Raw genomic sequence first — 27,498 nt, 5'->3', positions numbered from 1 at the left:
CCTGCCACTTTTTTAGTTTTGTTTTGACCAACAGTATTGACTTCTGCATTTAGAATGTGGCATTGATCTCCCCAACCCATAGATTTTTGATCACAGAAAGAGATGTAGGGAGCCTAGCAGCAGTACCAAACATGCCCACAGCTTGTAGTTGCTTTAAAGAGGGAGAGCATGACAGGAAAGAGTATGGAAAACCTGCACACTCAATCCTGGTAAATTATCTAACAGCATTTATCATCACTGGGGCACTAAATGTCCATTCCTCACTGCCCACTTCCACTCATCCCCCAGTGAAGCGTGGGTGCTGCTAGGTGTTAATGACTCAGACGGGAAGAGTTGGAAGTAGAGCATACTTCAAAATTAGTTTCCCTCTTCATGGCTGGGAAAAATAATCCTCAAAATTCAGAGACATCTCTGCACAAGGCAAAGGCAACAAGTATGGAGACTTGGAAAGGGGTTTCAGTGCTGTAATACAAGAAGATATCACCCTGAGGACTGGAATGCATACCACTATGCTAAGCAAGGAGTGTGATGAGATAGGAAAAACTGAGGTTTGCAACAGACAGCACACAGTCTGTCTGGGATAGTTTTGCCAAACATCAAAAAGGATTTGTATTTGCACAAGTTTAGGGAACTTAGGCATTGAAACAATTATTTCAATTATTTCTCTTAAAAAGAGCACTACAAAGAAATACCTGAAAGATTTATTTATTTATTTATTTATTTACTTATTTATTCCTCCAAACTCCTACCTTTGGCAGTGGATGAGCTGAAGTATGCAGGGAAATTATATAATAAGGTGTATCCTTTATCTCCAGAATAGCATTGAATTAGTTGTCCAATTATAATACTGAGACCCAGCAATATAAAGAAGAATCTTCATTAATAATCCCCTTCCATGCCTTGTTGACCCAGTTTCTTCCATAGGTAGGCAAATGAATTGCATTTAAACCTAACACTGTCTTTGCATCTTCTCCAGCATCCTGTGGTGGCACAAACACTCTCAACTAGGGAAGAAGATACTTTTATTTTGTGTAGGGTAATATAAGGGAGAACTTACGGGGTACTTGATTAAAAGAGACAGTAGGGGGTCGTGGGATGAGGCAGGCTAAGGACAAGGGGTCTACATGGCAAAGATCCTGGAAGAGAAATATAAAGACTGCCCAAAGTCACCCACAGGTCCACCACCTTTTTTCAGCCCCTTTTTTTCCACACAAGGAGCCCCATCACCCCAACCAATCTTCTAATGCCTTGATCATCTTATTATTCCACTGACCTGATATGGAAGCATTGTTGTTGCCAAGGTCAAACTCAATAAATGAAAGAGAAATCTTGGTCTAATTCTGTTACAGAATTAGTTTATTATTATTTTTTTCTTTTCTTAAGGACTTGTACATTCTGCATTTGTGGTCTAGTTTCAATGACAGTGACAGAGGACATCTACCCAGAACACTCCATAATTTGGTAGCTTGACTATTTTATGGGGGAAAGCCACACACACAGACTACCCAGTAGTATTATGAAGATAGACCCAGTTCTTTCTGAACACAACCCTAGCCACTATCTAAAGACCCTCATTTCTGGTCTTCAGGAGGTATCTGGATGCATTTTCTAAGTTTATTCAATGAAAATCAGATTTCTCATGATTTTTACTATGTGCAACCTCAATGGGAGAACACATTTATTTTTTTATAACTATGACTGAAAAGAACGCTCTGGAGAGAATCTGAGATTTCTGAACCTTCTATTCTGAAACTACACATACATTCTTGTTATAAGATGGTTGGTCCCTGAGGAAAGAAAATTGAAACATTTTCCAGCAAACATCTTAAAAATAGACATGTAACCCTTCAGGAAGCCAGTGGAAGCTGGCATAGTAAGACAGGTTGAATGATAGTGAAGAAATTGCCTGAACAATGTCTCTACAGACATGAAATGTGAGAGATCAAGGTGTATAAAGTCTTCAGTCTGGCCTCTTTTCAAGCAAATTTTTGATGCCCTATTAAAACAAATGGATGATTTTTCCTCTCAGTGAGACTGCGTCTTTGGAGCAAGATGTTTGTTTCTTAATACATGAAATAAACTCATGTATTTCATGATAATTCTAAGGAAATAATTAGCAAATAATTGATATTGCACTTGATTAACCTTACTGACTCCTCAGTATTTCTTCTTTTATTTATTTTTTTTCCTTTGGCAGAAAATAGGAAAGATTTAGTTAAGGACTTGGGGCTTTATGTTCTCTGGTTTATAACTGGTTTTAAATAGCTCAGAGTCCAGAAACTCTAATATCACCAACATACATAAATCTTTGGATTTAAGCATTTAGTGTGTTTTTCAATGCTGTCCATATTACAATTCATCAGATGAACTCTAAGTTGTAGTTTTTCATTATTGGTATTAATTATTATTAGCAGCACAGTTCTACAATTCATTATTTGGTTCAATTAAATACAGAAGCTTTGATCCGTGGATGAATAGTTTTCCTGTTCCTGATTTAGCTATTCTGGCACTAGGAATTATGTCTTGTTTTGTCCAAGATTCATTTGGCTGGCTATGCAAGTTTCGCTTGGTTGTATCTCATCTTTTTTCATAGGCTATCAAGACATCAACTATTTTTTGACTTGTGGTTCTTTTTTTGGGCACTAATCAAACAATAATTTCACCCAATTTTATAGTATCAGTGCTAAAATCTGCTGTCATTACCCTAGATTTAAAGAAAACTATTCTAAAACATACTGAGAGTAATTATCATCATTTTATGTTTTATTTACAGGCTTTTAATGTAAATTTCTCCTTTCATGTCTCTTTCAAGTCTGCTTGAATGAGCTGCATATTACCAGTTGCTTTCCCATCTGTCTCAATTTAGTCTCTTTGACAAATTCCAATCTGGCCTGAGGAAAAATCAGAATACTGAAACCACTCCACCCTAGATTATTAGGTATATTTTATTAACAGCATCTCTTTACTTAAACAAAAATCTCAGCACTCCTCAACTCCATTCCCATCATGTCTTACAGAACCCTACAGTTTAGACATGCTGAATGGCTTCACAGCTTTCTCTTCCCATTCACTCCTGTCTTCTGACTTTTCACCAAGAACAAAAGTGAACATAGCATTTTCCTCTTAAGCCTTTAACCTTTCATAATATCATTGGAAATAATATACAGCATATAAACTCCAAATTATTCCTTTCATCTTTCATAATCTTGCTGGACATAACATACATGGTGTCTACAGCATATAAACACCAAATGGTTCCTTTCTCTCCCAAACTGCTTGACCCTTTCCCATCCTAAATGTGTGTTCAGAATTCTATGGATATTGTAGACACACTAATTTTGTTCCTTGGGTTGTCTCAATAGGCTTTACTCTAAATGTGTGTTGATTATCTTAACTTAAAAATCTTGCAAAACCTAATCCAGAAAAGTTTTTAAAATAAATAAATAAAATATTTGTATTCTTCCCCCTCCACCCTTCCCCACCCCATCCTTTTTGCAGGAAATTTAACTAATTACAGGACCACCTATTGACAAGTAAACAGAAGGCTGCACTATGAAAATAATAAAGATCACTTTTTAAAAACAATTGTTGGATAGGTTGAACTTTTGAGCATTTTTTTTTTTGAATCTCAAATTAATCACCTTGAATTCCATTCAAAGTTAGTCGGGAAAAAATAATACTCATTTCTACATATTAGTAAATTCATATTGTACAATCCTAACAGGTCCTGCATAAATCCCATTTTGATAGTACCTCAGCTATCTAAAAATCACTGTTCCAACTGTCTGAATAGTCCTGCAGCACCAGCTGTCACAATTACTGTTAGGCAAGAATTTTTATTTTACTTTTCTTAACCATTCTATCTGGGAACTTCCAGAAACAGCACAAATGATAGTTGTCCAAAATCAACAAAACAAAACAAAACAAAACCCCACCACCAAACAAATGTTGAACAAGTCATTATATAACTGTATGCAGGGATATAATGAATTATGGACGTAAATGTTAGCTCCAATATTACACATATATATATATGAAGGTGGAATGACCCTTTTTGACTGAGTTGACCTTCACGCTTCCCACACAACCAGTGGACTGCTTCATGTCAATACTCGGCAACAGAGTGCCAGCTGAACCTGTAACTGTGTCTCAGTATCACTTGGCATTATGGCTGTAGTGACACAATCACTATCTTGGTAGTAACCCAAAAGTGACAGAATTTAAATCATTCTTAAAATTGCTACATACGAATTATTTAGAAAGTTAAGGACAAATTATTATTATTATTTTTATTTCAACTACTAACCCATAAATGTAAAAAAATACCAACAACAAAACAAAAATAGACCCCTTCATCCCCCACATTAAAGCAATAGTTTTTGAAACATTCAAAACAGTGGAAACTATTTACCGTATATTACGATCAGTGGAGAAAAGCAAATTTAATTTAAAATAATTTTTCAGACTCCCTCAGTGGATGCCAGACGACTCCAGTTTAAACAAATATTAAAAACTCATTTTAAATGGAGAATAATACAGACAGAGCTCAATTATTGAGATATTAAGGGCAACATTCAATTTTAGACACATTTAAGCATCTTTGCCTCCTGGAGATTTTTACATGACAAGGCTTTAGATAAACATGGTTTTGCAAACAGCAACCATCATATCTGATCACATAACCTCTGGACTGAAGCAGTATGTCAGCAAATATTTCTGATTACTTAAAATATTCAATAACTGTAATTTACTAGGCAGGTCTTCCTCAGAACAATCACAAAATGTATCAAGAATTAATACCCATATACAAAAAGCGTTTAGATGATCTGTTACAAAACCGTGAAGGAAAAAAAAAAAAGCCAGACACACACACACACACACACACACACACACAAAATAATAACAACAAAACCTCTCTTTGTGATAAAGCCCAGTTTAAATACATTCTGGGAGGTACCAGTAGCGGAAGAGCTGTCTTTTTATGACACTCAGCTTGGGGGGAACTGTAGCAGCCAAGAACATATAGAATAGGAATCATCTGGTTTTAAATATCTAGACATCAGATGCCTAAACTAAGCTAATCATCTGGGTTCCCTCTACAGGTAATGGAGATAAGTATTCCCAGAGGGAGATTCATTCTGCTTGTTTTAGGCATCTCTCTTTTAGATGCTTTAGATGGATAAAGTCAAGAAAGATTAACCTCACTGACAGCCTGATATTGTCTTCTCTAGTGTTGCATAATTCCTAAGTTCAATGGAATTAAGCTCATTTCTTTCCAAAACTGAGCTCATTTCTTTGTTACATCATTTAGCTTTTAATTCTTTCTCCCAACTCTTTCTTCAGTTCCTCTCATGAACACCAACTTTCTCTGGCACTTTTTTTTTGTTACATTGGATTATGTTTTTCTGGAATCTGGAGAACTAAAACCAACGTCAATGTTACTGCTCTACCAAATATAAATCATGCATGTGATCTAAACTGCAGTAATGTTCTGAATAGATAGATACAATACGGATATCGGTATTGATTGTGCTTTCTTTTCTACTCTACCACTTTCAAATGTGTAAGAAACTGTGGCAACATTAAGGCAATCAAGGTATATAGATGAATGATAAAATATATTTACTATTCAAAGAAGATGGCTTAAATCAAACAAGGAAAAATAAGGAAGAAATAAAATTAGGGCTCTCACTTTTACATGTGTGAGCCTAGGTCACCACACATGCTTTGAGGCCTCTGTGCTTCAGAACATTGAGCAGGTCCTCAAGGTGAAGCCTGGCCTCAACTCTGTTGCATTTAGGGTCTGTGGGTTCTCAGCAATACCAGCATTGCTGTATTGTACCTGGAATCGCCAAGCCCTTAGGAACAATAGCCAAAGTTTGTAAGGAAGCAGGTGTCTGAACGTAGACTCCTAAATTCATAGTTAGGTGCCTAAAGCAGCAGCAAAACTGACAAGCACCTTGTGGAGTTGCTCACAGATGCTCACCCCAGTAGTGAGGCACTTAGCATTAGTTATAACACAAAATGGATGCTTATTAATTACTAGTGTTCCAATGGCTACTGGAAGTATGTTAGCTGAGTGCTTGCATGCACTAATTTCAATGTTGGGTGTGCAGTCTACTCTGCATCTTATTTCTATAGCATTTTTGAAAATTAATTTTAATAGCTAAAAACCATCTTGAGCCACATACAGAAAATAACTCAATTTCTACTGACTGACAATCTAATATGAAATAAGAATAATCACCTTATTTTCTTACTCTGCCCAAATCCAGGCAATAAATTAGGCTTCTCAGCATGACTGTAAAGTGCTGTGAATTGTATAAACAATCATATATGGACACTGAAAAATAACCCTTATGCACATTGCATTATAGTTCCAAAAATATATTTACAGTCTATTACAAAGATTACAAATGGAAGTGTCAATGTAACGGGATTATGCTAATTAAAAGCTTTTTACAGATTTCGTTCAACAAAGGTGAGGGGACAAAAATTGGTGTAACCAAACTGTTTTTTCTAATGAAACAAATAAATAAAATGACAAATATAACTGTACAGTGATTTAAAAAGCGGTTCAAAAAAGGAGGGGGGAAAATTATGTGTTTAAGTTTTTGATAACTATCTTTGGTCCTAAATGTGGGAAAACACATTATGTATCACTGAATATATATGTTTGTTTGTGATGCTCTGCAAGTAAAATAGAAAAATATAGTGCATTTTCAATGTATTCAGAGCTCACTACACTTAAATGTGTGTACAAACCAAGACAGTATAAATAAAATTTACAAGTTTTACAAAGGAACATTTACAGGGTTTTTCTTTTGTTTTTATTTTTTTTGTGTGGATGCCCACATTATCAAACAAGTCCAATTTATGACTGATCCCTGGGATCTTTCGCTATCAAAATCAATAGAAGCAGCCCAATTCTCTTTGGAAGTACAGCATTTCACTGTTGGGGTAGTTCACAATTTTCAAATTTTTTTAAAGCATTTCTCTCTGCTTCATATACATTCCTGCAATATCTGTAAAGACATGCTTTGTTATTGCTTATGGTTAATCTAACAAAATACATATATAAGTAAATGGCATACAAAGATATTCCATTGAGCAAATACTCTTGCATTTGTGTTCCTGATGAATGACCGTTGTGTCTGTGTGAGCACACACATATTTGTTCAGAGCAGCAAAAGCCTGTAAAAAACATGAAAATTCTGAACTGCCCCTTGCTTCATGCTCTATGGTTCTAATATAAAATCTCTGTCCTTATTCTCACAGTTGGACTGAATTCAACTTAAACTAATATAAAATATATGCCAGCTATTTCTTTCAATTTGCTAATGCAGAGCATTGAAGAAAAATGTGATGTGCTCAGATTACATGGTTTAGGTAACACTGGAGAACTGCATCCATGTTCTGAGACACTCCTACAATCACTTGTCCATTCAATGTAGTGCCTCAGCAGGTTTACAGTTGTACATCTACATCTTAGAATATATTTCACTTTAACTCTAGTCCATTAAAATCATCTTGCAAACAATTTGCTAAAAGTGCCTAGAACTACTTAGGGGTCATTATTGCTTTTCTTTCTTTTTATTTTTTTATATATTTTTTTTGTCTTTTATTTTCTTTTAAAAGATAGTATATGTGTAACCTTAAAAAATTCTGTAAAAAATATCAGAGCTCTTGGCAACTTGCATTTTCCTGACTCCCTGCCAATTAGCTAGCCATGTCGATACGGTGTTGATTTAACAAAAGTAAATGGCACAAAAGGATACCAAAGTTTGGACAGATATACATTGCTTGGTCATGCTTCTTAAATATCTATGAATTCAAATAATCCTTCAGAGGTACCCAGTGTAGTAATGTGTCATAGAATTAGCACTAAAAAGGTCCAAAGATATAAACATCATACTAAAAGAAAGTCTTTATGAAGAATAAACACAAATGATTAAAAAAAGATTCAGAAATCACAGATTTAAGGAAAATATTTTGTTGAATTCAACAATATCATGATTTTATCTGACAAATATATTCTTTTTTAAATTTTTATGTACATTTAAAAAGTCTATTAGATAAAAAGGAGGTTAGAGAGCTCAAGGTGTTTGTATGTTTATTCAGGTAGTACTTTGTTTATTGTCACTGCTGTTTTCCTTGCCACCACTGGTGGATCCTAATTCCCTTTTCATAAATTCTGGTGGCACTTAGGAGTTCAAGTCTGTAGGTGCTTCTTGTAGCTCTTCTATTCACTGCAGGAAGGACCCAGGAAATCAAGTGTCTTCTAGTAGCACTTCATATATACTGAAGGCCAGTGCTGTTCTCTCAGTCTGTCACCTCCCTCATAAGGGAGAAATGTCTATCACACTTGGATGCCAGTGCCGTGTAAATGTAGCATTTGTGCTCTCATAGTCTGAATGCTGCTCATGATTTTCTTTTGATGACCAACCAACGTGATCCCTAAACTCATCACATCCCTGGGGAAGATAAATGCGTACATTGTTAATTTTTCAACTTAGATTCCTACTGTATGGTAATCAACTGTGAGTTAAAGCTACATAGTGGTCAGGGCTATACAGGAATCTCAGCTCAGTACTGTGAAGTCCATACAGACCCTCAGTGAGGACTGTAATTACATGGCATGTGTCATGTAATTACACTGCACTGTGTCTCCACATCTGAGAAGGAGTACACTGTATTATACTATGATAATCTTTTATTGTGTCTTTTAAGGATGCCCAGAGGAAGAGACGCTTCTCTTATAAAATACTTAGGGAGGCTTTTAAGATTAAGTTAGGTATAAATGAAATATTTGGGGGATTACATTCTGCTTCATAAAGAGATGCCTAAAGAAAGTCTTTGCGTATTGACCCATATCCATCATGCAAATGAAAAAGAATCATCTGTTTTGATTCCACCACTACTAGAGCTACTACCTGCCAGAAGTTTTTGGGCTCTGTTAACAGTTCCCAAGCTATTGGCTGAGACCCCCAGTGATACTAAGCAGATAAGAGTGGGGCTGCAAGCCTGAGAATATTGTTTCAAAGGGTTGTTTTGCCTTTTTTTTTTTTTTCTTTATATATAAAAAAAACACTGCTCTGTAACAGGAATTACAAGTGTTTGGCAACTACCAAGATAAGAACTTTGTTTTCAGGGTGCCAAGAAGACCTTCTTAAGATAGCAGTGCCAATACTGGCCATGATTGCCTTCAGAAAATTCTTTTGCTTCTATAGACTTTCATCCCAATGCAAAGTCACTTCTTGCAGGGCACAGACAGACCCCAGCCAATTAGAAGAAAGCTCTACGTCTTCCTAGCACACATATAGAAAAGGTACCAATTAGGTAGTGGAAACAAAGAGGTTATTTTCCTATACATACTTACTCTGAAATGGGCTACATTCTCCCTCAAATTCTAGCCCCTTGTTATTATTGGTCTCAAAATCATGGAAAAATGTGTTGCCACACATAGGTAGTAGGGTAGGTTGCCTTTTCAAGGATGCTGTAATATAACATCATGAATTGCTAAACCTGCTGGCTTAACCCCAAGTACCATGTTTGTACTTAGGGTAAAGTTTTGGAGTTGAACATTGTGTATTAGTTCACCTAGAAGTTCCCTAAATGCAAGTTAAACATGCCCAGTACTAACTTACTCAATAGTCATCCTGGCAACTGATTCAAGAGAGTTGTAGCCTGCTGCTGTGAAATTATCCTTATATCTTTCCATCTTAATAGCTTGTAACCATTCGCCTACGGAGCAGAAAGTGGTAAAATCGGGAGTGTTCTGGTCCAGAAGAGGGCTAATTGGTCTACAGAGAAGGAAAAAGGAAAGTAAGTTGTTTCCAAAGAGAGTAAAACATCAGGGAATATTTAGCAAGGTAAGAGTTAAATAAGTTTGGGGTATTAAAAACTTCAAGAGTAGAAAGTTTTAGGCCTTTTTTTTTTTTTTTTTTTTTTACACAGTTTAGATTACTCTGTGAATAGTTCTGACTACTCTGTAGCTCACAATACGTGTTTCCTAAGATTATTCACGTAAAAGATGATAGGTCAGAGTGAGCAATACCAGCCTAATGGACTATTTTTACCAACAGAAAATCAACCTTATTATCTAGTGTGACAGCAGCTGCAACTGAAGTTGCTGAATAAAATAAAGATACTACTCTTTAATATTCTTTAATATAATATTCTTAGAGAATATAGCAGTAGCTATTCCCATTATTGAATTGGATGAGACAAAACAAAGACATGGAAAGAGAAGAGACACAAAGTAAGTTGCTTAAGGTCACACAGCAAATCAGTCAGTAGAAGAACTGGAAGCAGAACACAGGCCAGCTGATTCCCTAGTGCATTGACCTAGCTTGTGAATCAAAAGATTACCGTGATTAAATAAATCACCTGAATTTAATGAAGAAATCATAAAAAGCTACACCATGAAATACAATGATATGCAATCACTGAAAGGAAATAAAGCCAAAATACAAATCTAAAAATCTCAAGTTTAGCAATGTCAAAGTATTTTGGCTTAACATGAGTATTATTGTTAATTATTGTTTTTACTGTATCAGTTCCTAGTAGGCAAGGGAAGCATCATATAAAAATACAATAGATGATGATCTTGCCATCAAGACAATAATTTTAAGAGACAAAGAAAACAAAGACTGCTGGTGGTGAGTGTGGAAAGAGTGACAAGTAGCTAGTAGCTACTGAGAAGTGTATTAGTTCCACAACATTTACTTTATTTATTTTGGTTATTTTTTATGAAAAGTCCCTTTTGGTTTTGTTCCGCACAGTACAAAAGAAAGGTGAATGAAGGAAGGGAAGAAGAGGGAACAGGAAGAAGGAAGAACTGAGAGAAACATGTAGTAAGAGTGAACTGGAACCAGCCACCAACCACAACATCCAGAATCCAGCCACACGCACCATCACACAAGAACTCTCTAAAGCTTTTCTTACCTGCTACACGTTCCCAGAGGGGTTTTCAAGCTGTTTGGGTTCCTAATCATTTTGTCCAGAATACCAACTATCTGCTCAAACTTTGGCCTTTCACCACGTTCTTTCTGCCAACAGTCTAGCATCAGCTGGTGTAATCCTGCTGGGCAATCCATGGGTGCTGGCAAACGATAGCCTTCTTCAATTGCTTTTATAACCTAGTAGTCAACATAGTTAGTCATTTTTCATCAACAGCTTTTTAAGTAATATATTTTGCTATCCAGTGCAAGAAAAGCAAAATAGTAATAGTAATAAACAAAATAAAATCAACTAAAATTTGCCATCAGCATTGTAAAAATATGAGTCTGTTGTTTTTATACTAGCCTTCATGTCTTCAAATAGTTTCCTGATTTTATCTTTGGGCTTACTAGGCATATTATTCTATATGTGCAGAACATAGCTCTATTACATGTACCTGGTCAAGTGAGCAGTGGGGAACAACAATTAAATTTACCGAGGGAGCAACAGATAGATTGATAAATTGAGTTATTTCATAAAGCATTATTACTTGCCCCAAGGTCTTTATGAGAAAGTGTGGTAGAAGCAACTGACTTGTAAATGGATAGGGATATATGTATGCACGTATAAAATGCAAAAACCCTGAAGATATTATAAAAGGATCCAAGAAAAATATTTAGCAGACAGAAATTGTTACGGGAAAAAAAAAAGAAAAGTTGTATTCTATGTCTAGCCATGTTACATTAATGATACAGAAGCAAAAATGTGAGTGAAGGAGAGCTGGTTGAATGGTATTTTAATATTTCACCTAAACAGAAAGTTAGATTTAATAAGAGATGCTGCTACATGATTATATGATTAAAAAAGATCACAAATATCTGAACCAAGAATTATATCCACTTGTTGATATCCTTAGCCAAGTCCATTTGGATTTAAGTGAGAAAGAAAAATGGTTAAAGTAAAATCACAGAAAACTGCTGCAAACCTTGGGGGCAGGATAAGAAATCACATCAGGAAGCAATGCAGATAAGAAAAGCTTTTGAAAAGGGGCTAAACCACTGGTCATGGGGGATTTCAAGTATACTGACATTGACTGACACAGCATATTAGAATTGCTAAGGAAGGGTGCTTGTTTCTGAAGGGTAGTGCATAGGACTGTGTTCTCCCTCGTTTTTTACAGAATACAGAAACAGCTTTTCCAGAAGCTGTTCTGGACTTAGTCCTAGGAAACAGAACTGGTATGATACATGAAGCTGAATATCCAGGTGAATATCCTGGGTTTAGTGAAAATAATAACCTCAGATGTAAAATATTCCATAGGTTATGTGAGAAAACACAAAAGCAGTGGACTGCAAAAAGCAGTAGACAGAACAGCAAAGGATACAAAGGATACAAAATGACCTTCAAAAATCTAGCTGAATTCCATGATTGTATCAAAACTTTTTTGAAGAAATGAAGTTTGTGAAAAGAAGAGGCATAACCCAGAGGCAGAGCACTTTCTGCACATTTGTGTCACAGGATGTCCTTCTGACCTCAGGGAGGTTGCCTCATCTCCCTGTGCCTCAGCTTTCTATCCATAGATTTAGAATAACAATACTGTCCTGCAGCTTAAAAATGGCTGAGAAATATTCAGTTCCTGCAGTAACATCCACACCTTGAAGAATGAGTGTGATGACCTTTTAGAGACAGTGAAGTTATCTGTCAGACAGAGTGGGAAAAGAGGATTTCAGCAGAAGGAGAACAGGAAAATTGCAAAAAAGAGTACTATATATGAAAGAAAACATTAAAAGCAAAATGTAAGATATTTTGGATCAGTATTAAAAAGAAAAACAAAATAACAGCACTGCACAATCAAAAGAGGCAGTAAAGTGGAGTAAAACAAAAATAAGCTACAGTGCATAGAAAAACTGGTGTGCTTTGAAAAGTCAATCAGAAATTTCTAAGAAAAGTTTTTATACAGGATAAAAAGTTTTAAACACATTGTGCATAGCAACTACTATTTGTTAAAAGTGAAGCAGTTGTTTAAGAAGTCAGAATTCAAAAACAATCAATGAGGAATGAAAAACTAAATAAAACCATGAGCAAATAAAAACCAAATTATTTAAGAAACTTGGAAATAACAGATGATCTAGGTAAGATTTTATTCTAGTGGTGAAAATATGAATGAAATCAGGAACACAACTTTTCCATGCTTACTACGATTTGGAAAGAAATCTGAGAAAGGTAGGAAACAAGGTGACAATATTTTTAGAAGGCTTTGGAGATATGGAATCAGCTTCTTTGATACATGTTCTGAGAAAAGTGAACATGAAGAATGAAACCTGGAAATATATATGAATGAGTTATCTAGAGATGGATGGAATGGCTGGGAATATCCAAAAACTGTAAAAACATTCCAAAATATTGATAAGTACAGTTGTGTGTGAGGAGGGGTTGTTTTTAATTTTTTTACAGAACTCAGATAATTTTAAGAATAATAATATGAGTGTCTACTCCACTAAGAAAGGTGGTGGTGGTGTTCAAAGTCATCATTCAGAAACATATATATATATATATATATATATATATATGTTTTTGGAATAAGCAAAGCTACAAAGAGAACTCAGCTGGAGTTCTTACTAATAGAATTTATTTATACTATTTACAATTGCCAAAATTTGTTTCAAATTCAAGTGGTGTAGCTTTTCACACAGAATCACAGAATCACAGAATTTCTAGGTTGGAAGAGACCTCAAGATCATCGAGTCCAACCTCTGACCCAACACCGACAGTCCCCACTAAACCATATCCCTAAGTTCTGACACAAAAGAAAAAAAAAAAGTAAAAAAAGAAGTAAAAAAAAAAAGAGAAAAAAAAGTACTGTTGAGAATCTGGTATGCTTCTCTCATAATCTGGCTATCTAAGATTAGAAGAGCAGGTCTGTAAACTGTATATAGTGGTTGCTAACAAAGATCAGAGAAAACTTAAGTAAGAGAATCAGGATATTGTAATGTCCTTTGTGGTTATCACACTTCTGCATGTATAATAATAATAATAACAATAATAAGGTATAAATTTTAATAATAATAAAGGCAAGAGTCCAGAAATGAAATAACAAACAAACACCAACAACAAAAGCAATAAAAACATGGAAACCTAAAATCTTACTCTATTCTGGAGACCTAATCTTACTATTTTCTGAAGAACTGATCTACATGAACACTAGTAAACTAGTTTACTAGAACTAGTAAACTTTGGAAAATAGTAAAGCACAGAGCTTTGAAGGCACGCAGATTAATCTTAAAGAGACACTGCAACATAAATCTATCCTTTATGAATCTAAAACAATAATTTATAGGAAGAGGTGTGGGATTAAAGAAGTGCCATCCAAAGCTGAAAATTTAGAGATGCTTCAGATCTGATCTGGTCCATGACTACACCAACATCCACGTTTAGGCAAAATGATGGATTTAAGATTAAAAAAACTGCCTGGGTGTGTATAGAAAATTAGAAGAGACACATTTAGCATTTTCACTTCCAGTTAAATACTCACACTGATAACCATGGAGGGGAATAAATAAATAAACATATGATTTTTGCATCATGGATTTGTCTGTGCAATTGATAGTATGTGCACAGGTTTTGGGGGGTATATTTTAGGACACACTAAAAGATCACAGCATGCAAAAATATTTGAATTTATTTTACTCAGCAATTGATGCATCTTTTATCTATGTGTTATTGAAGATTATTATGTAAAATGTTAAAAATACATTAAAGTGCAAGAGATTGTAACAAGCTATTTTATGAGAAAGGTTAATTCATGTGCTTTACTTGCAGCTTTCTATTAAGAGAATACTTTTCAAAATCCATCAAGATGCATGAAGATATTGGAATTTCCCCTTTATTTAAAAGTTTTTCCTTGTTGTTCCTTGAAAGATAGGTAAAGTTTGCCTCTTATATTCCTGTCAGATTTCTTCTATATTTGAATCTAGTACAGAAAGAAGGTGTCAAAAGAAATGAAAATCTACTGGGTGCCTAGGGAATGTAAATATTTCTCTTTCTCTGCCCCAAGGACTTGTTTGCCCATATTTTGACAGTCCATGAAATCTTTGACACTGAAACCTGTCAAATATTAACAACTTTGCACTGTGTCAAACTGACTCATCATTTACACTTCTGTAATTTTTTTAAACTCTGATGTCGATCATTCAATCAAAAAATAAAATAATGATGATAATAAAAAAGAATCCCAAGCCTTCGATCTGAAGAACTTTAAATGTGTATCTTTCTGACATCTTTCTCACCTGCATGGCTTTTCCCTGTATACTTTCTATGTTAATAGACACTCTTGTCAGAAACCAAAATTAACACCCATATGTTCTATTACTGCTGACCTGTTGCTCTAGGTCATATTTTATGCAAACAAGGATATTGTTAAATCAGCATAATTAACTTTAAAGTGCCAAAGTAGGTCATTAACTGCCACTCAGATTTTTAACAACTTTTTTCAACTGATTAATCATTGCTCTGAGGTCAGAAACCTCACAATTAATTTTTCATTTGAAAAAATTAGTTCCTTCTAATAGTATATATTCTAATAATATAATAAAGTGAAGAGCCTATATTACTATTTTGGACATTCCAATTTTACTTCATACTTGGGACAGAAACCTACAACAACCATGTGGAAGAATAAGGATTTAGAGATGTAGGTAAAAAGTGCAAGCTTTGTAACTTTTCCTATTTTTGAGAACCTTACCACATTTTGGAATATCTTATTCCTAAAACAAAATTACATTCATATGTAGTGAAATATGTGTATACATTTAAAGTATGTAATATTTGTTTTTCTAATACATGTGTGCTCACAGACAAAGGATAACCTACATCTTGATTTGACATGTCCCAGTAAGGCCGTTCTCCATAAGACATTACTTCCCACATAACTATTCCATAACTCCATACATCACTGGCTGATGTAAATTTGCGGTACTGGATTGCCTCTGGAGCTGTCCATCTCACTGGAATTTTTCCACCCTATGGAAGAAAAAGATATATCTTTTTTCTACCTCAGAATTTCCTCATCATCTTCCTTAGAGTGCATTTATAATTATTTCTATAAAAATCAAAATTTACATCAGCTATTGTAGTTTACCAATTTCAGCTTTTTCAACAGTAAGCTTAAACTTAAGCTCTTAAGCACCAGGACTGTAGAAAGTAAGGCAACTGAGCTAAGTTGGATGCATTTCTCTGCAGGTGTTTCTATCTTCATTGATTTTAAGGGGCTGCTTAGCTGTCTGATTTAGGCTTGACATTTAAGGTGTGTCAAGCTAGGTGAGAGAAATCTCATCCTGTGCATATAAATTCCATTGAATTGTCATATGACTCCTCTGAAATCTCCGTCTAGCACTTTAAAATTGGAATCCCACTTAGATCCAAGTGGCAGGAGTGACACCCATGAATGTGGAATGCCTGTGTGCTTTCCAGATCCCTGTGCCTGTTGGAGCAGATTCCAGGGGCCCCTCCTTCCCTCAGCATGAGAAAATAGGTACAGTGAGGCCCCACGGGTGGGAAAAGAGAGCTGGCTTAACAAAAGAATAAAGAGCATAGTGTGCCCAATGAATGGTTATTTAAGAAAAGCATCCCACCCAAAAGCAAGGGAAAACACAGGAGTTGAGCTTTGTCACAGTCTAGCCTCAAGCTAGTCAACTTTTTGGTGAGATAAAATCTAGTCTGAAAAATAATAATACCCTACAAATATTTTAATTGGCTCATACTAGGTGAGATGACTAACCTTTATTATGATTAAAACTTCTGTATTTGTTCAAAAAGAGAATCGTGAGGAAGGGAATAAAGATACTGTACAAAATATCTAGAACTTTACCAGTTAAAAATGCATGCTGTTACAAAAATATCATACTCTACTTAGAGCCAGATTTCTGCAGAAACTGTTTCCCTTTTCACTGGTTACCATTTCTCAAGCAATGAATGTATTTCTTTTTTCTCTGCTTGCCAGAAGATATGCTTCTTCTTAATAACCACGTTTCAAAATGACTAAAAAATATCAATTTCTCTTACAGTAGTAGTGTAGACAGCCTCTGGATCATCTTCTACAACTCTGGAAAGACCAAAGTCTGACACTTTACAAACAAGGTTGCTGTTGACAAGAATATTGCGTGCTGCAAGATCCCTGTGTACATATCCCATATCAGCCAAATATCTCATTCCAGCAGCAATTCCTCTCAGCATTCCCACCAGCTGAATGACTGTAAATTGCCCGTCATGTTTCTAAAGGGGAGAAAGGAGCAGCAATTCTTGTTAGTATAGCTGAGAAAAGAAATAAGAATTAGTTTTACAACTTCAGGTTTCTACTTATTTACAATTTGTGTGGCAATTCATCCTAGGGCAAAGAAACACACTTCAAGAGCAAGTTTTATTTGTTTCAGAGACAAAGCAGTACATCCAGTTAAGAAATGCATGTTACTTCTAATGTACTAGAAGTAACAAAGCTTGCTAATCCCCATAAAATTCTGACTAACTCATGGGAAGTCTTTTTCAAGAGAGCTTTCCTGATGAACCAACTCTTTATTATTTGCCTCTATGCTCTTCCTCTCTCAGAATAATTGTATTTGTCAAGATAATAAGAACTGTCTCCTTTTTCAACCCAAGCTACCAGGAACTTTATTCATAGCTTGCAGTTTCTCTCTCTCTCTTTCCCATCTCTATAGAGTGTTATACATCATTTCATACTGTACACCAGGCAAAGCATAAGAACTGTCCAGTTCAGAGTACACACACAACACTAAATACTTATGAACTTATTTTTATTTTTGCTTTGTTCTTCTCTTAAATGTGACAATAGTTCATTTAGGGATTCTTGTGTTTTGACTTCTACCATGCTCAAAAAATAAATGCTGCTCCAGAGAGGCAGAAGACTGGGCTTCAATATCAGCCACCTCCATGCAGCTGGTGGCAGTAATAAGAGCCACCTTAAATGCCACTTAAAATTGCCACTTACATTCCTAGAATGTTTCCATATGATCCTGTCTGATCTTCTGATTTCTGAGCTGATTTTGCTGAGAATTGCTAGTATTTGACAAGTTCAATTTCAGCCTGAAAAGGACTTTTATTTTAATATCATCTGTCTGCATATAAATATATATAAATGCACATATAAAACAATGTATTTTTAAACATTATATATAAAACTATACATAGATGTGTAACTTAAAATATGCTTATGTATGTTATGTTTTCATTTTGTTACTCACCCTAAGAAATGCATCTAAGGCCCCATTTTCCATGTATTCTATTACAATCATGACTGGTTTCCCTAAAAGACATGAAGACACATTTCTTTGAGGAACTGTAAAACAATGGAGTGCCTTTTTTTTGATAAAACACATGTTATTCCTTTGAAGGTCTGAATTGTTGAGACATGAGAATTTCTGAAGCCTCCAGCACCATTACCGAGCTCTAATAAGTTCTTAAATGTCTTCATGGAACGTGGTCATGATCCACAAAATTAAACCGTACAAATCAAAATGTCAGTGTGTTCTCCTGACTCCTGCTGTGTGAACAGGACTCTGGAATAATGACACTTCAGATAATATTAAAGGACATAAGAAACCTTATCTCTCTGCATGGTCTTTGAGGCTAAATGAAACTAGAAAAATAATATATTTCAAAGTACTTTATCTTTTAATTATGCATGCATCTTAATTTTTTCCTCAGGTTGTAGCTTAAAGTAGATATTGTTTCAGTTAGTTACACATCAGTATAAAATCCATTAGGAGTGTACAGTCTATTTATAATTTGAATCTTTGACCATGAATAAACAAAAGTAATTTCTGATATTAGGTTGTTATCTGACTTGTTATCAAGCCACTGCTTACCTCTGGTAACGACCCCTTCTAAGTGAACAACATTGGGGTGATCAAATTGTCCCATGATGCTTGCTTCACACAGGAAATCTCTCCTCTGCTTTTCAGTGTAGCCAACCTTCAGAGTTTTTATGGCTACTGCAACATCTCTCTTGCCAGGAAGCTTTAGACGCCCACTGCACACTTCACCAAACTCTCCTAAAATGAAATAGATCAACACTGAATTACTCTGGCTGTAATATCAATGCTCTGTTTTGAACTAGCTGCCTTGATTGAACTAGCTGCCTATGTATGTATTTAAATTGAATACATGAATATACATATTTGAAATGGATTACTTAAGAACACAAAGACAGGAATGTGCTCTACATGAATTTCTGAATGAGTACCCTATGGAGCAAACAAATGAAGTTAAACTAATCTACAGGACTATTATCTGAATCTTTGTAAAAGACTTGTTAGTAATTTGCTGCATTTTTTTTTTTCAAAAACAGGAAATAAAAATGGTTTTCATAAGAAAATACTGTTACTGAAATACTAATACTATTTCTAAGTGAAAATGTCATTCTGTTTCAAATGGTTTCCTTGCTATCTTTATATCCAATGTGTTTCTTTTTCTTTGTTTCTTTCAAAAGGCACCTCTTTCAAAGCTGCTTTTAATTTAACAATTTTGTAGTGTTAAAAAGCACTTCATTATTACATTCAAGAAGGATAATTTACTTTGCAGATTAGGAAAGGGAAGGTGTGATTTATAATAATTTTGTTCCATTAAACAAACACAAGCAAATGTTGGAATTCTGTAAAAAGTTTCTAAATTATTAGATAATTGGAACATGAAGAATCATGTGAATAAAATGGCCAAACAGCCAGTAAGAATACCAATAAATAAATAAATAAATAAATAAATAAATAAATAAATAAATAAGGCCTCCTACAATTTGGGATAGAAGTAATTGGACTGCATTGGACAAGAAAGAGCATTGAAATATATGAGATGTGGAGCTGAATGGCAATACATTTATCACACTATTTTTGAGATTGTGGAAGACTGAAGGGACTGCCCCTTGTGTCACAGTAGTTTCAGCAAGGAGAAAAAGAGAACCCCCATTCTGTAGCCAGAAAAAAAAGGTTTCTTGGGACATGTAGGAGATGTAGGTGGTAACATATTTTATGCTGAATAGAGGGGAACATCTCTTAAAAAAAAATAGACTTTGCAGAATATTTAATAGTCTGGTACATTGCAAATTTACCTGGAATATGGTAGAGAGAGAGAGCCAAGTCCCTCCTCCAAATCCAATCAAGTCTAAAATTTATCTCCTGCATACCCACAGAATGTCTTTAAATTATTGAGTACACACAAGTATGCAGACACACCTACATCTAAGACATGTTTTAGGATGAATGCTGAAAAAAAATATGATTGAATTAGGAAACAGCAGTGTAGACTGTTTGATTATAGAATCCCTTTGAGATGTAGGCTGAGGTCTTAAGAAAGCTGGTGGGATTAGGATTTAAGTGCAGATACACACTGGTAAGGCAGCAGAGAGGGGTGCCTTGGAATTACCTAAGGAGGTAGGTGGATTTCAAATTGTCATAATTTATGAATTTTGAGAAATCTTGTTTAAAACACTGTCCCTCCAGCCCAGAAGGGTAGAACTTTGGGTGGACCACAGTATTTCCTAAGCTTTGGGCAAATCTTCACTCAGCACAGCCAGTTTTACAAATCTCACAGGAGATTACTCTCTATGTAATTGAATTCCTCTCACTCAGTTCGACAGAATTTAAGTTCAGGTTAGCTTCAATCAACTCCACATACCTCTGTTAACAGTATTGTACTAATCAGACAGACAGAGGGCATTATTCCTGTCTGAACATTACCCCCAGCTATCCTTGAGCACTGACATTATGGTATGAAAATCTACGTCATAGTCGTGAATATCATGAGAGACATAGGTAATGATCAGCTGTTGGACTGCTCATGTCTTTAGCTTGGTGCCTTAACCTCCATCCTGCACTTCATGAGCAATACGGATGACTACTAATGAATGCGCCACTCACCTTAATCACAGCCCCTAGCCACAACAACAGCTGACTAAAGTAGAACAATTAGTATAACAATTTTCTCTCGCTATACCTTCCAGATCTTTTTTTTTTTTTTTTTTTCCCACACACTGAGAACAAGATGTGAGTATATGTATGTATTTGTATGTAATATTTCAGAGCCAGGTAATTAGGGTACTTGGCACAGAAGACACTAAGCCTTAACTCCTTTCCAGCTCTCTGGGATATGATTTTGATTGATATCCAAAAGCAGATCACTCATACTCAGGCAAACCAGAAACTTGAATGTGTATATCATTCATTTCAGGCCAGGATAATAGCCAAAGGACTACTTTTATTCCCAACAAAGTATATTTAGCTGAAATGGTGCCCAAAAAGGAACCAGAAAAGATGACAACAAGAGTGGGAACATCGCACAGCCAACAGCCATGAGCTCAGCATGTCAACAATGAAGAGACTAAAACAAAGGATCTGTGGTATGAACAAGGACTCAACATAGTGGATACAATAATCTGTATCTGACAGGTGGCCACAGCAGGGTGGTAATGAAAATCTTGGCAAGGAAAGCACATATCCCTCATGCAAATTGAGCTCAAGCATACTTGCACCCTATTTGTCTGTGAGAGACATGGCACTACTGAATAGCTGATGTGGCCAGCATTACTAGTGCACATTGAGACTGCTAAGTGGCTTTTCTGGTGCTGTCACCAGTAGAAATTCTGTATTCTTCTTTGATGTATGAGTTTCAGCTGCTTCTTTTAGTCTTTAACATTCTGTTGAACTTGGACTGTATTTCATTTCACTCTTGCCTCTGTCTACATCAACAAGTTAAAAAGACGACTAAAATATTCTTTATCATAGTACTTCTAAGTAACTTTCTTAAGGAATGACTACTGACACAAGTTAGATTTTTGCTATCAGTTATACTCATTAAAATCAAGAATAAATTAATCTATAGCCAACCAAATTATTACTATTTCCTCTGCCATAACATTGAAAATACTTGTGCCTTAAATTGCATCCTCTTTGCAACCAAGGCATTTTCAGCATTTTGCCCAGAAGGCATCAGCAAAGTCCAACTGAATACATCTTCATGCTCTGAACTGTTGCTATGCTGGTAGTTTTTTAATTCAAAACAAAAGATAAAACTCAATAATTTTTCTATGCTAATCTAGATTTTAAATCTTGTATATTTATTAGAAGAGGTGCTGCCATTCTAGCATTACAAAATTACTAGTTAGCAGGGGCTGGATTCTTATGCTCTTACTCATCTGAAACAATAATTTTCTCAAGCAATGTTGTTAATTACAATAGTGCTACTCCTTGATTAAGACATGATTCAACATGAGTGAGGTTACTTTAAAAAGTCATTGTGAATTCTCAGTGTAAAGATTTTTTACAGTTAAAACAGCTTATTTTAGAGATCTTTCTTCTTCTCTTTCAAAATAATACAATGTAATTTACAGTGCATGCCAAACTACAGGGTGATTTAAAAGTATTTTAGTAATACTTTTATAAAACAACGGGAAAGCAAAAGAACATTTCCTCCAGGAATCCAAAGTATTTGATATTTTTCTTACCCACAGAAACTTAATTTCACTACATGGAGTAGTGCAATAAAAATGTCACATATCTTATTAATGCAAACAAATGAAACTGCCTTTTTAGAGCATGAACACCACAGCTTAAGTAGGTGGTAGACAGTTCAAGAGGAAGAAAAGCAATGTTATGCTGGTGCAATTACAATCAGTCATGAGGAGTTAAACAATAACTTTTTGTATTCATAAAATATCAAAAAGGAAAATGGCAGAAGAAAAAACAGCTTTAGGAAAAATTTTGTTATACAGAAACAAGACCTTCCCAGTCTATATGTAAGATTTTGAGCTAGACACTTTTCCTTATTCACAAGAAAAAAAATCAGAGAACAAAAAACCTTCTTGCAAAAGGAAAGTGAGCAGAATTTGCACTTGTGCCTAGCCCTTTTACTCTGACAGTAAAGAATAGGAAGCAAAATTACTTCCCCCACAAGAAAAAAAAAAAAAAAAAGAATTTTTAACAGTAGATATATAAATTAGAAACCTGCAACTTTCCAATGACAAACAAAATTCTTTATTTACTTCTTGTAAGTATGTGTGTGTCTGAGTCTGTGTGTGTGTGTTTTTCCTGTTTATTTTTACATTTTAGAAGTGAGTGCAATTTCATTGCTCTTAACCACTCTGGTGAATGCAAAAAGTTCTTCTATAGTCGAGGTATAATTATTTGCCTGTCATTATGATGTATGAGTTTCGATCCTGGCTAAATGGAACAGTTGAATAAGGAAGCCACGGCCGCCTTACCTGCACCAATCACACGCTCAATTTTAATACAAGAGGCATCTAGCTCCTTGGCGAATTGATGGACAGCTCTATTTGGGTCCTCGTAGGTTTCAGGGTCAATGTAGGTTTTGGTGCCTGGAAATTTAACTGTAATGATGTAAGAAAGCATGACTGTGATGAAGCAAAGGCACTTATTGTGCAGTCAGTCCAGGAATTTCATTATGCAGAGCGCTCCTTGGAAGAGTGAACCTGCTTCCAACACCACCTGAGTCAGAGTCGCTCTGAGAGGCAACTTTAGTTTTATGTGTCATCTGCAAGCATGCTGACACAAGTACACAATCCCGTCTCTAAAAAATGACTAACATTAACATTTGCACCTATTCCTTTAAGTTAAAGAAGTAATATATATTAAATAATGTTCAATGGAATAAAATGCAAGGGCCGGGTGGGAGAAAAAGTAAAGTGAGATGGGGGGAGGCTATAAAGGAGGTAAAACTTTCTTTTCTGTATAAGAACAGCTTATTCTCCTTTCCCAGGCTGAGTAAAAAGCATTTCTTTACATTTTCCCTGTCTTCTAGAGGGATTTAAAAGGATCTGCTACCTACTTTAATTTGTTTAAACTATTGAATATATTTCTAGACTGTGGCAATAGCCAAGCTAAAGTTTTCACCGTGTTTAGAATTTATATTGTTAGGTATATGTCTTGCACTACAATACAAACATGAAAAACACTTGTAGTCAGCAAGCAAAGGCACAGGAAAAAAAAAAGATGCCATGGAACAATTATTTCCTTTCTCAAGCACCTAAGTGAATAAAATGCAGCACCTTGGGTTTTGTTCGCTCATTTTCCAGTATAGCTCTTTGTGTAACTCAGGCAGCAAAGCATTCTGGCCAGCATGTATTTTTTTTTTCCCCTTAGTTTGCTGCTGATTCAGGAAAATTATTTTCTCTTCTTTCAAAAGCAGAAATTTATGATGGAAGTAGAGGAATCCTGAAAATCTATTAACCAAACAATTTTTATGAAATTAATTTAGCTCTCAAGGATTACAGACCTGAGTTTTAATTAAGTCAGTCAATTAAAACCCAGTATCAAAAAGCAATAATGTTTCTGTGCTATTTGATGCACTGATATACATGAATTGGATCAGAAGTCAATACAAAACACAGTTTATGGTTGCTTTGTAATCTCTTAATTAAACTTTTAAACTTGAAAATGTATTAAAAAATGGCTTAGTAGTCATTTGTTTTTACGTTTCAGATTGCATTACTGACAAAAAACAAACAAACAAACAAAAAAACTTATAAGAAGGAAAAGGTTAGAGAAATTGTTAGAAAAATCTAATGAATTTACACATAAAAATTATTCAAGACTTCACCCAAATATTACTGCTTCTTCCAATTGTATTGATATATTTTTCAAATTATAAATGTTTATTCGTTAAGTTTTTGTTAAATGAACAGTTAAATATTTATTAATTAAACATTCATACAAATGTTTATTCATTTGTTCAAAAAAGACCAAAGGGGAAGAAACCAGTAGGCTACCCTCCTATAATAGTGCTTTCAGGCAGTAAGGTGGAGAATGAGCCATCCTTGTTGTGTTTGTGATAAGAGGCCTGGATTGGAGGTAACCTTGCAAATCTCAAATCGGCCTCTGATGGTTTTTTATTCAAGCTGTCATAAAACGTTTTGACAGGCCATGGCTATCTCGGCATACCAATGTGAAATAGTGCTGGCATAGATTTGAAGACATAGTTAGAAGAAAATGGTAGGAGGATTTAAAATGTAAATCTGAACTGCTTGAGTAAACCCCTCCATTGTTTTTGTATCTTTAAATATAGCACTTGGGGTCACAGAGAGCTGAGAGGTATAAAAATGAAAGAGACGATATTATACTAAATGCAGTGCTTTAAAAGCTGCTTTAAAAATAGTTACTTGTAAATTTTGGTGCTAAGTGTTTGTGGTAAGTTAAGTTTTTGAAAATCCAATCTAGTATCTCTACAGGTAAGAAGGTTGCTTAGAGGTCCTGGAGCAGAAAGACACCACGCTGTTTTTCATGTCTCTGTGACCAAGCTGGTGACGACAGCTCTGTATTCCATCTTATTCTGTCTATGGTTATCAAACAAAATTAAATACTAAGCCTTCAATCAACAGATGATGAAAAACTAGCCTGGGAAAAAGTGATTTACACTTTTAAAAGTGCTACAATTTTAAAAAGACTGTGTATGCTAACTGTCCTGATTGACTTTCTGGATAACCAGATTTCTTGAAAGTAAAATGAGAGAAACCATTGAGTGAACCATTTTTCATTATTTCTGGATCAACTATTAAATGTTAAGTAGCAGCTTTCATATTAATTTGTTTACACTTTCACAAAAAAAAAAAAAAAAAAAATCACAGATAATGGAGATGAGGAAAGACATTATTTAGCTAGCATATTCCCTTTGTTTATCTACTCAAATACAAGAATATATAGTCGATATTTTCCTTCAAGGACATAATGGAGACTTAGAAAGTGAAAGCAGTAGCTCTTCTGAGGATGTGAAAAGCTTATAATGTATCTGTGAGAGGCAAATTTCTAAACCATCACTCCCAGAATAGAAACATTTAAGTTAGATCAGATTTTCAATGATTTCTTTAAAATCAGCTGCACTGCAAAGTGCATGATGAGTAATTCTCGTCCCATTATTATTTTCCACCCTTCTCGTACAGATTATAAACTGATTGACAAAAGCTGCAATGATGTCACTACTTGGTTTAATAATCACTGCATTTAAATTAAAAAATTTAGGTAGGATCAAATCCAAATTAATGGAGCATGAACAAATTCCAGCTGATCTGATTTTGCTAGGGCAGAAAGGTGAAACAGAAACCTTGATCTGATTTCTACTGGACTTTTGGGCTAGAGCTACTTCTTTAAAGAGTCACACACTGAGAAGATGCTAAAATTTGTGACTATTGGCTACTTAATTCTCCATATGATTCTTCATTCTCCATATTCTGATAATAGCTCCTGATTTTAACAAATCAAAAATAAGATAAACTATATTGATTTCATACAAAGAAAAAATATCTAATGGATTTAAACTACCACTGCAATTATTGGTGAACAACAAAGGCTGCATACAGCATAGCATGACTACATGGCACCTTTTACCAATATGTGAGTTACCAGATATGGGAAAAAAATGGAAATCCAAGCTTCTTATTTTTTATTTTATTTTATTTTATTTTATTTTATTTTATTTTATTTTATTTTATTTTATTTTATTTTATTTTATTTTATTTTATTTTATTTTATTTTATTTTATTTTTTTATTATCAGAAGTTGTAGTAAGTTTAGTTCTATTATGTGATTTTTCAATTTTGGATGAACAGAATCATTTTGCAACTTAGTTTCATCATATTTCCTGAGTTAATGACTGATTTAGACCAATTTCAAACATTGTTAATCTCTCATGTCGAAATGATAATACAACTAAAATAAGAAAGGGCTAAAAAAAAAGTTTTTAAAATAACTTTCAGATACAACTGAAACAATTCTTTCTCTTTTATTGCATAAGCTGTCCTCTCTTCTTAAATTTTCTCTTGTTACTAAGCAAAGAAAGACATTTTATTGAATTTTTCCAGGGTTCTAAAAATTCAAGTGGTACCTAGGATTTTACAAAGAGAGTTTTTGGGTGCTATTTTTCACTAGGCAAGTGATTCTAGAACAGAGAAAACCTGTGAAATAGCTGATCTTTCTTTTCATATTAAATATTTTAAGGATTTATTTATTTATTTATAATATTGATGCTATTGTACTCTCAGTAGCAGAAAACAGCTTTTGAGCAGACCAACTTCATTGCTAGGGTGATACAGTGACTGTTGCTTTCTTAATCTGAAGTTCGCCTGGGGTAACGATCATACAGCCACTTAGCCAAAGACCTCTCAAATACTTCATCTCAGAGGAATCATTAGGATGGCGTGAAACATGTATTCAAAGGAAACAATTAAAAAAAAAAAAAAAAAGTGGAATGAAAACAATGGTATATCGTATACATGTATAGAAATAAAATTGTGACAATGTTGACTTTAATCTGCATTCTTTTTGTGTAGGTAACATTTTTACAATGTTTAACTTCCCACTTGCTACTTACACAGAATTTTTAAATTTCATTCAACTTTGTATTTCATGGTGTGTTATTTTAGTATTGTCTACAGTACTGCAGTTCAGGATTTTTGAAAAGGGGAAAAAAGCAAAACACTTACAATGAAAGTAAAGCTCTTCATCCCCCTCTTGATCAGCTTTGCTATAGCCGCAATGCCTAAAAAGA

The 27,498-nt window shown here is 34.7% G+C and overlaps 1 protein-coding gene across 7 annotated transcripts in view; it reads right to left on the bottom strand.

Moving 5' to 3' along the window:
* The window catches only part of EPHA7 (EPH receptor A7), a 164,628-nt gene that overhangs the window by 4,690 nt on the left and 132,440 nt on the right, over nt 1-27,498 (bottom strand). The window contains exons 9-17 of one of the 7 annotated variants that reach the window (XM_013092868.5): nt 27,434-27,489; nt 23,204-23,317; nt 18,819-19,004; nt 18,195-18,256; nt 17,002-17,211; nt 15,811-15,960; nt 10,948-11,141; nt 9,648-9,803; nt 814-8,474 (exon numbers count right to left, since the gene is read on the bottom strand). In XM_013092868.5, the coding sequence (XP_012948322.3) occupies nt 8,360-8,474; nt 9,648-9,803; nt 10,948-11,141; nt 15,811-15,960; nt 17,002-17,211; nt 18,195-18,256; nt 18,819-19,004; nt 23,204-23,317; nt 27,434-27,489 (1,243 nt within the window). In that variant the 3' untranslated portion in view covers nt 814-8,359. Of the gene's footprint in view, nt 1-811; nt 8,475-9,647; nt 9,804-10,947; nt 11,142-15,810; nt 15,961-17,001; nt 17,212-18,194; nt 18,257-18,818; nt 19,005-23,203; nt 23,330-27,433; nt 27,490-27,498 lie in introns of those variants that run through there. The other 6 variants (XM_005012367.6, XM_021267411.4, XM_021267410.4 and 3 more) reach the window with 6 other exon arrangements.

Source organism: Anas platyrhynchos, chromosome 3 (assembly GCF_047663525.1).
Source record: "Anas platyrhynchos isolate ZD024472 breed Pekin duck chromosome 3, IASCAAS_PekinDuck_T2T, whole genome shotgun sequence".
In the NCBI taxonomy this organism is placed as follows: Eukaryota; Metazoa; Chordata; class Aves; order Anseriformes; family Anatidae; genus Anas; species Anas platyrhynchos.
The sequence above is the reverse complement of the archived record's forward strand: the minus strand, read 5'-3'. Positions and strand labels throughout refer to the sequence as shown.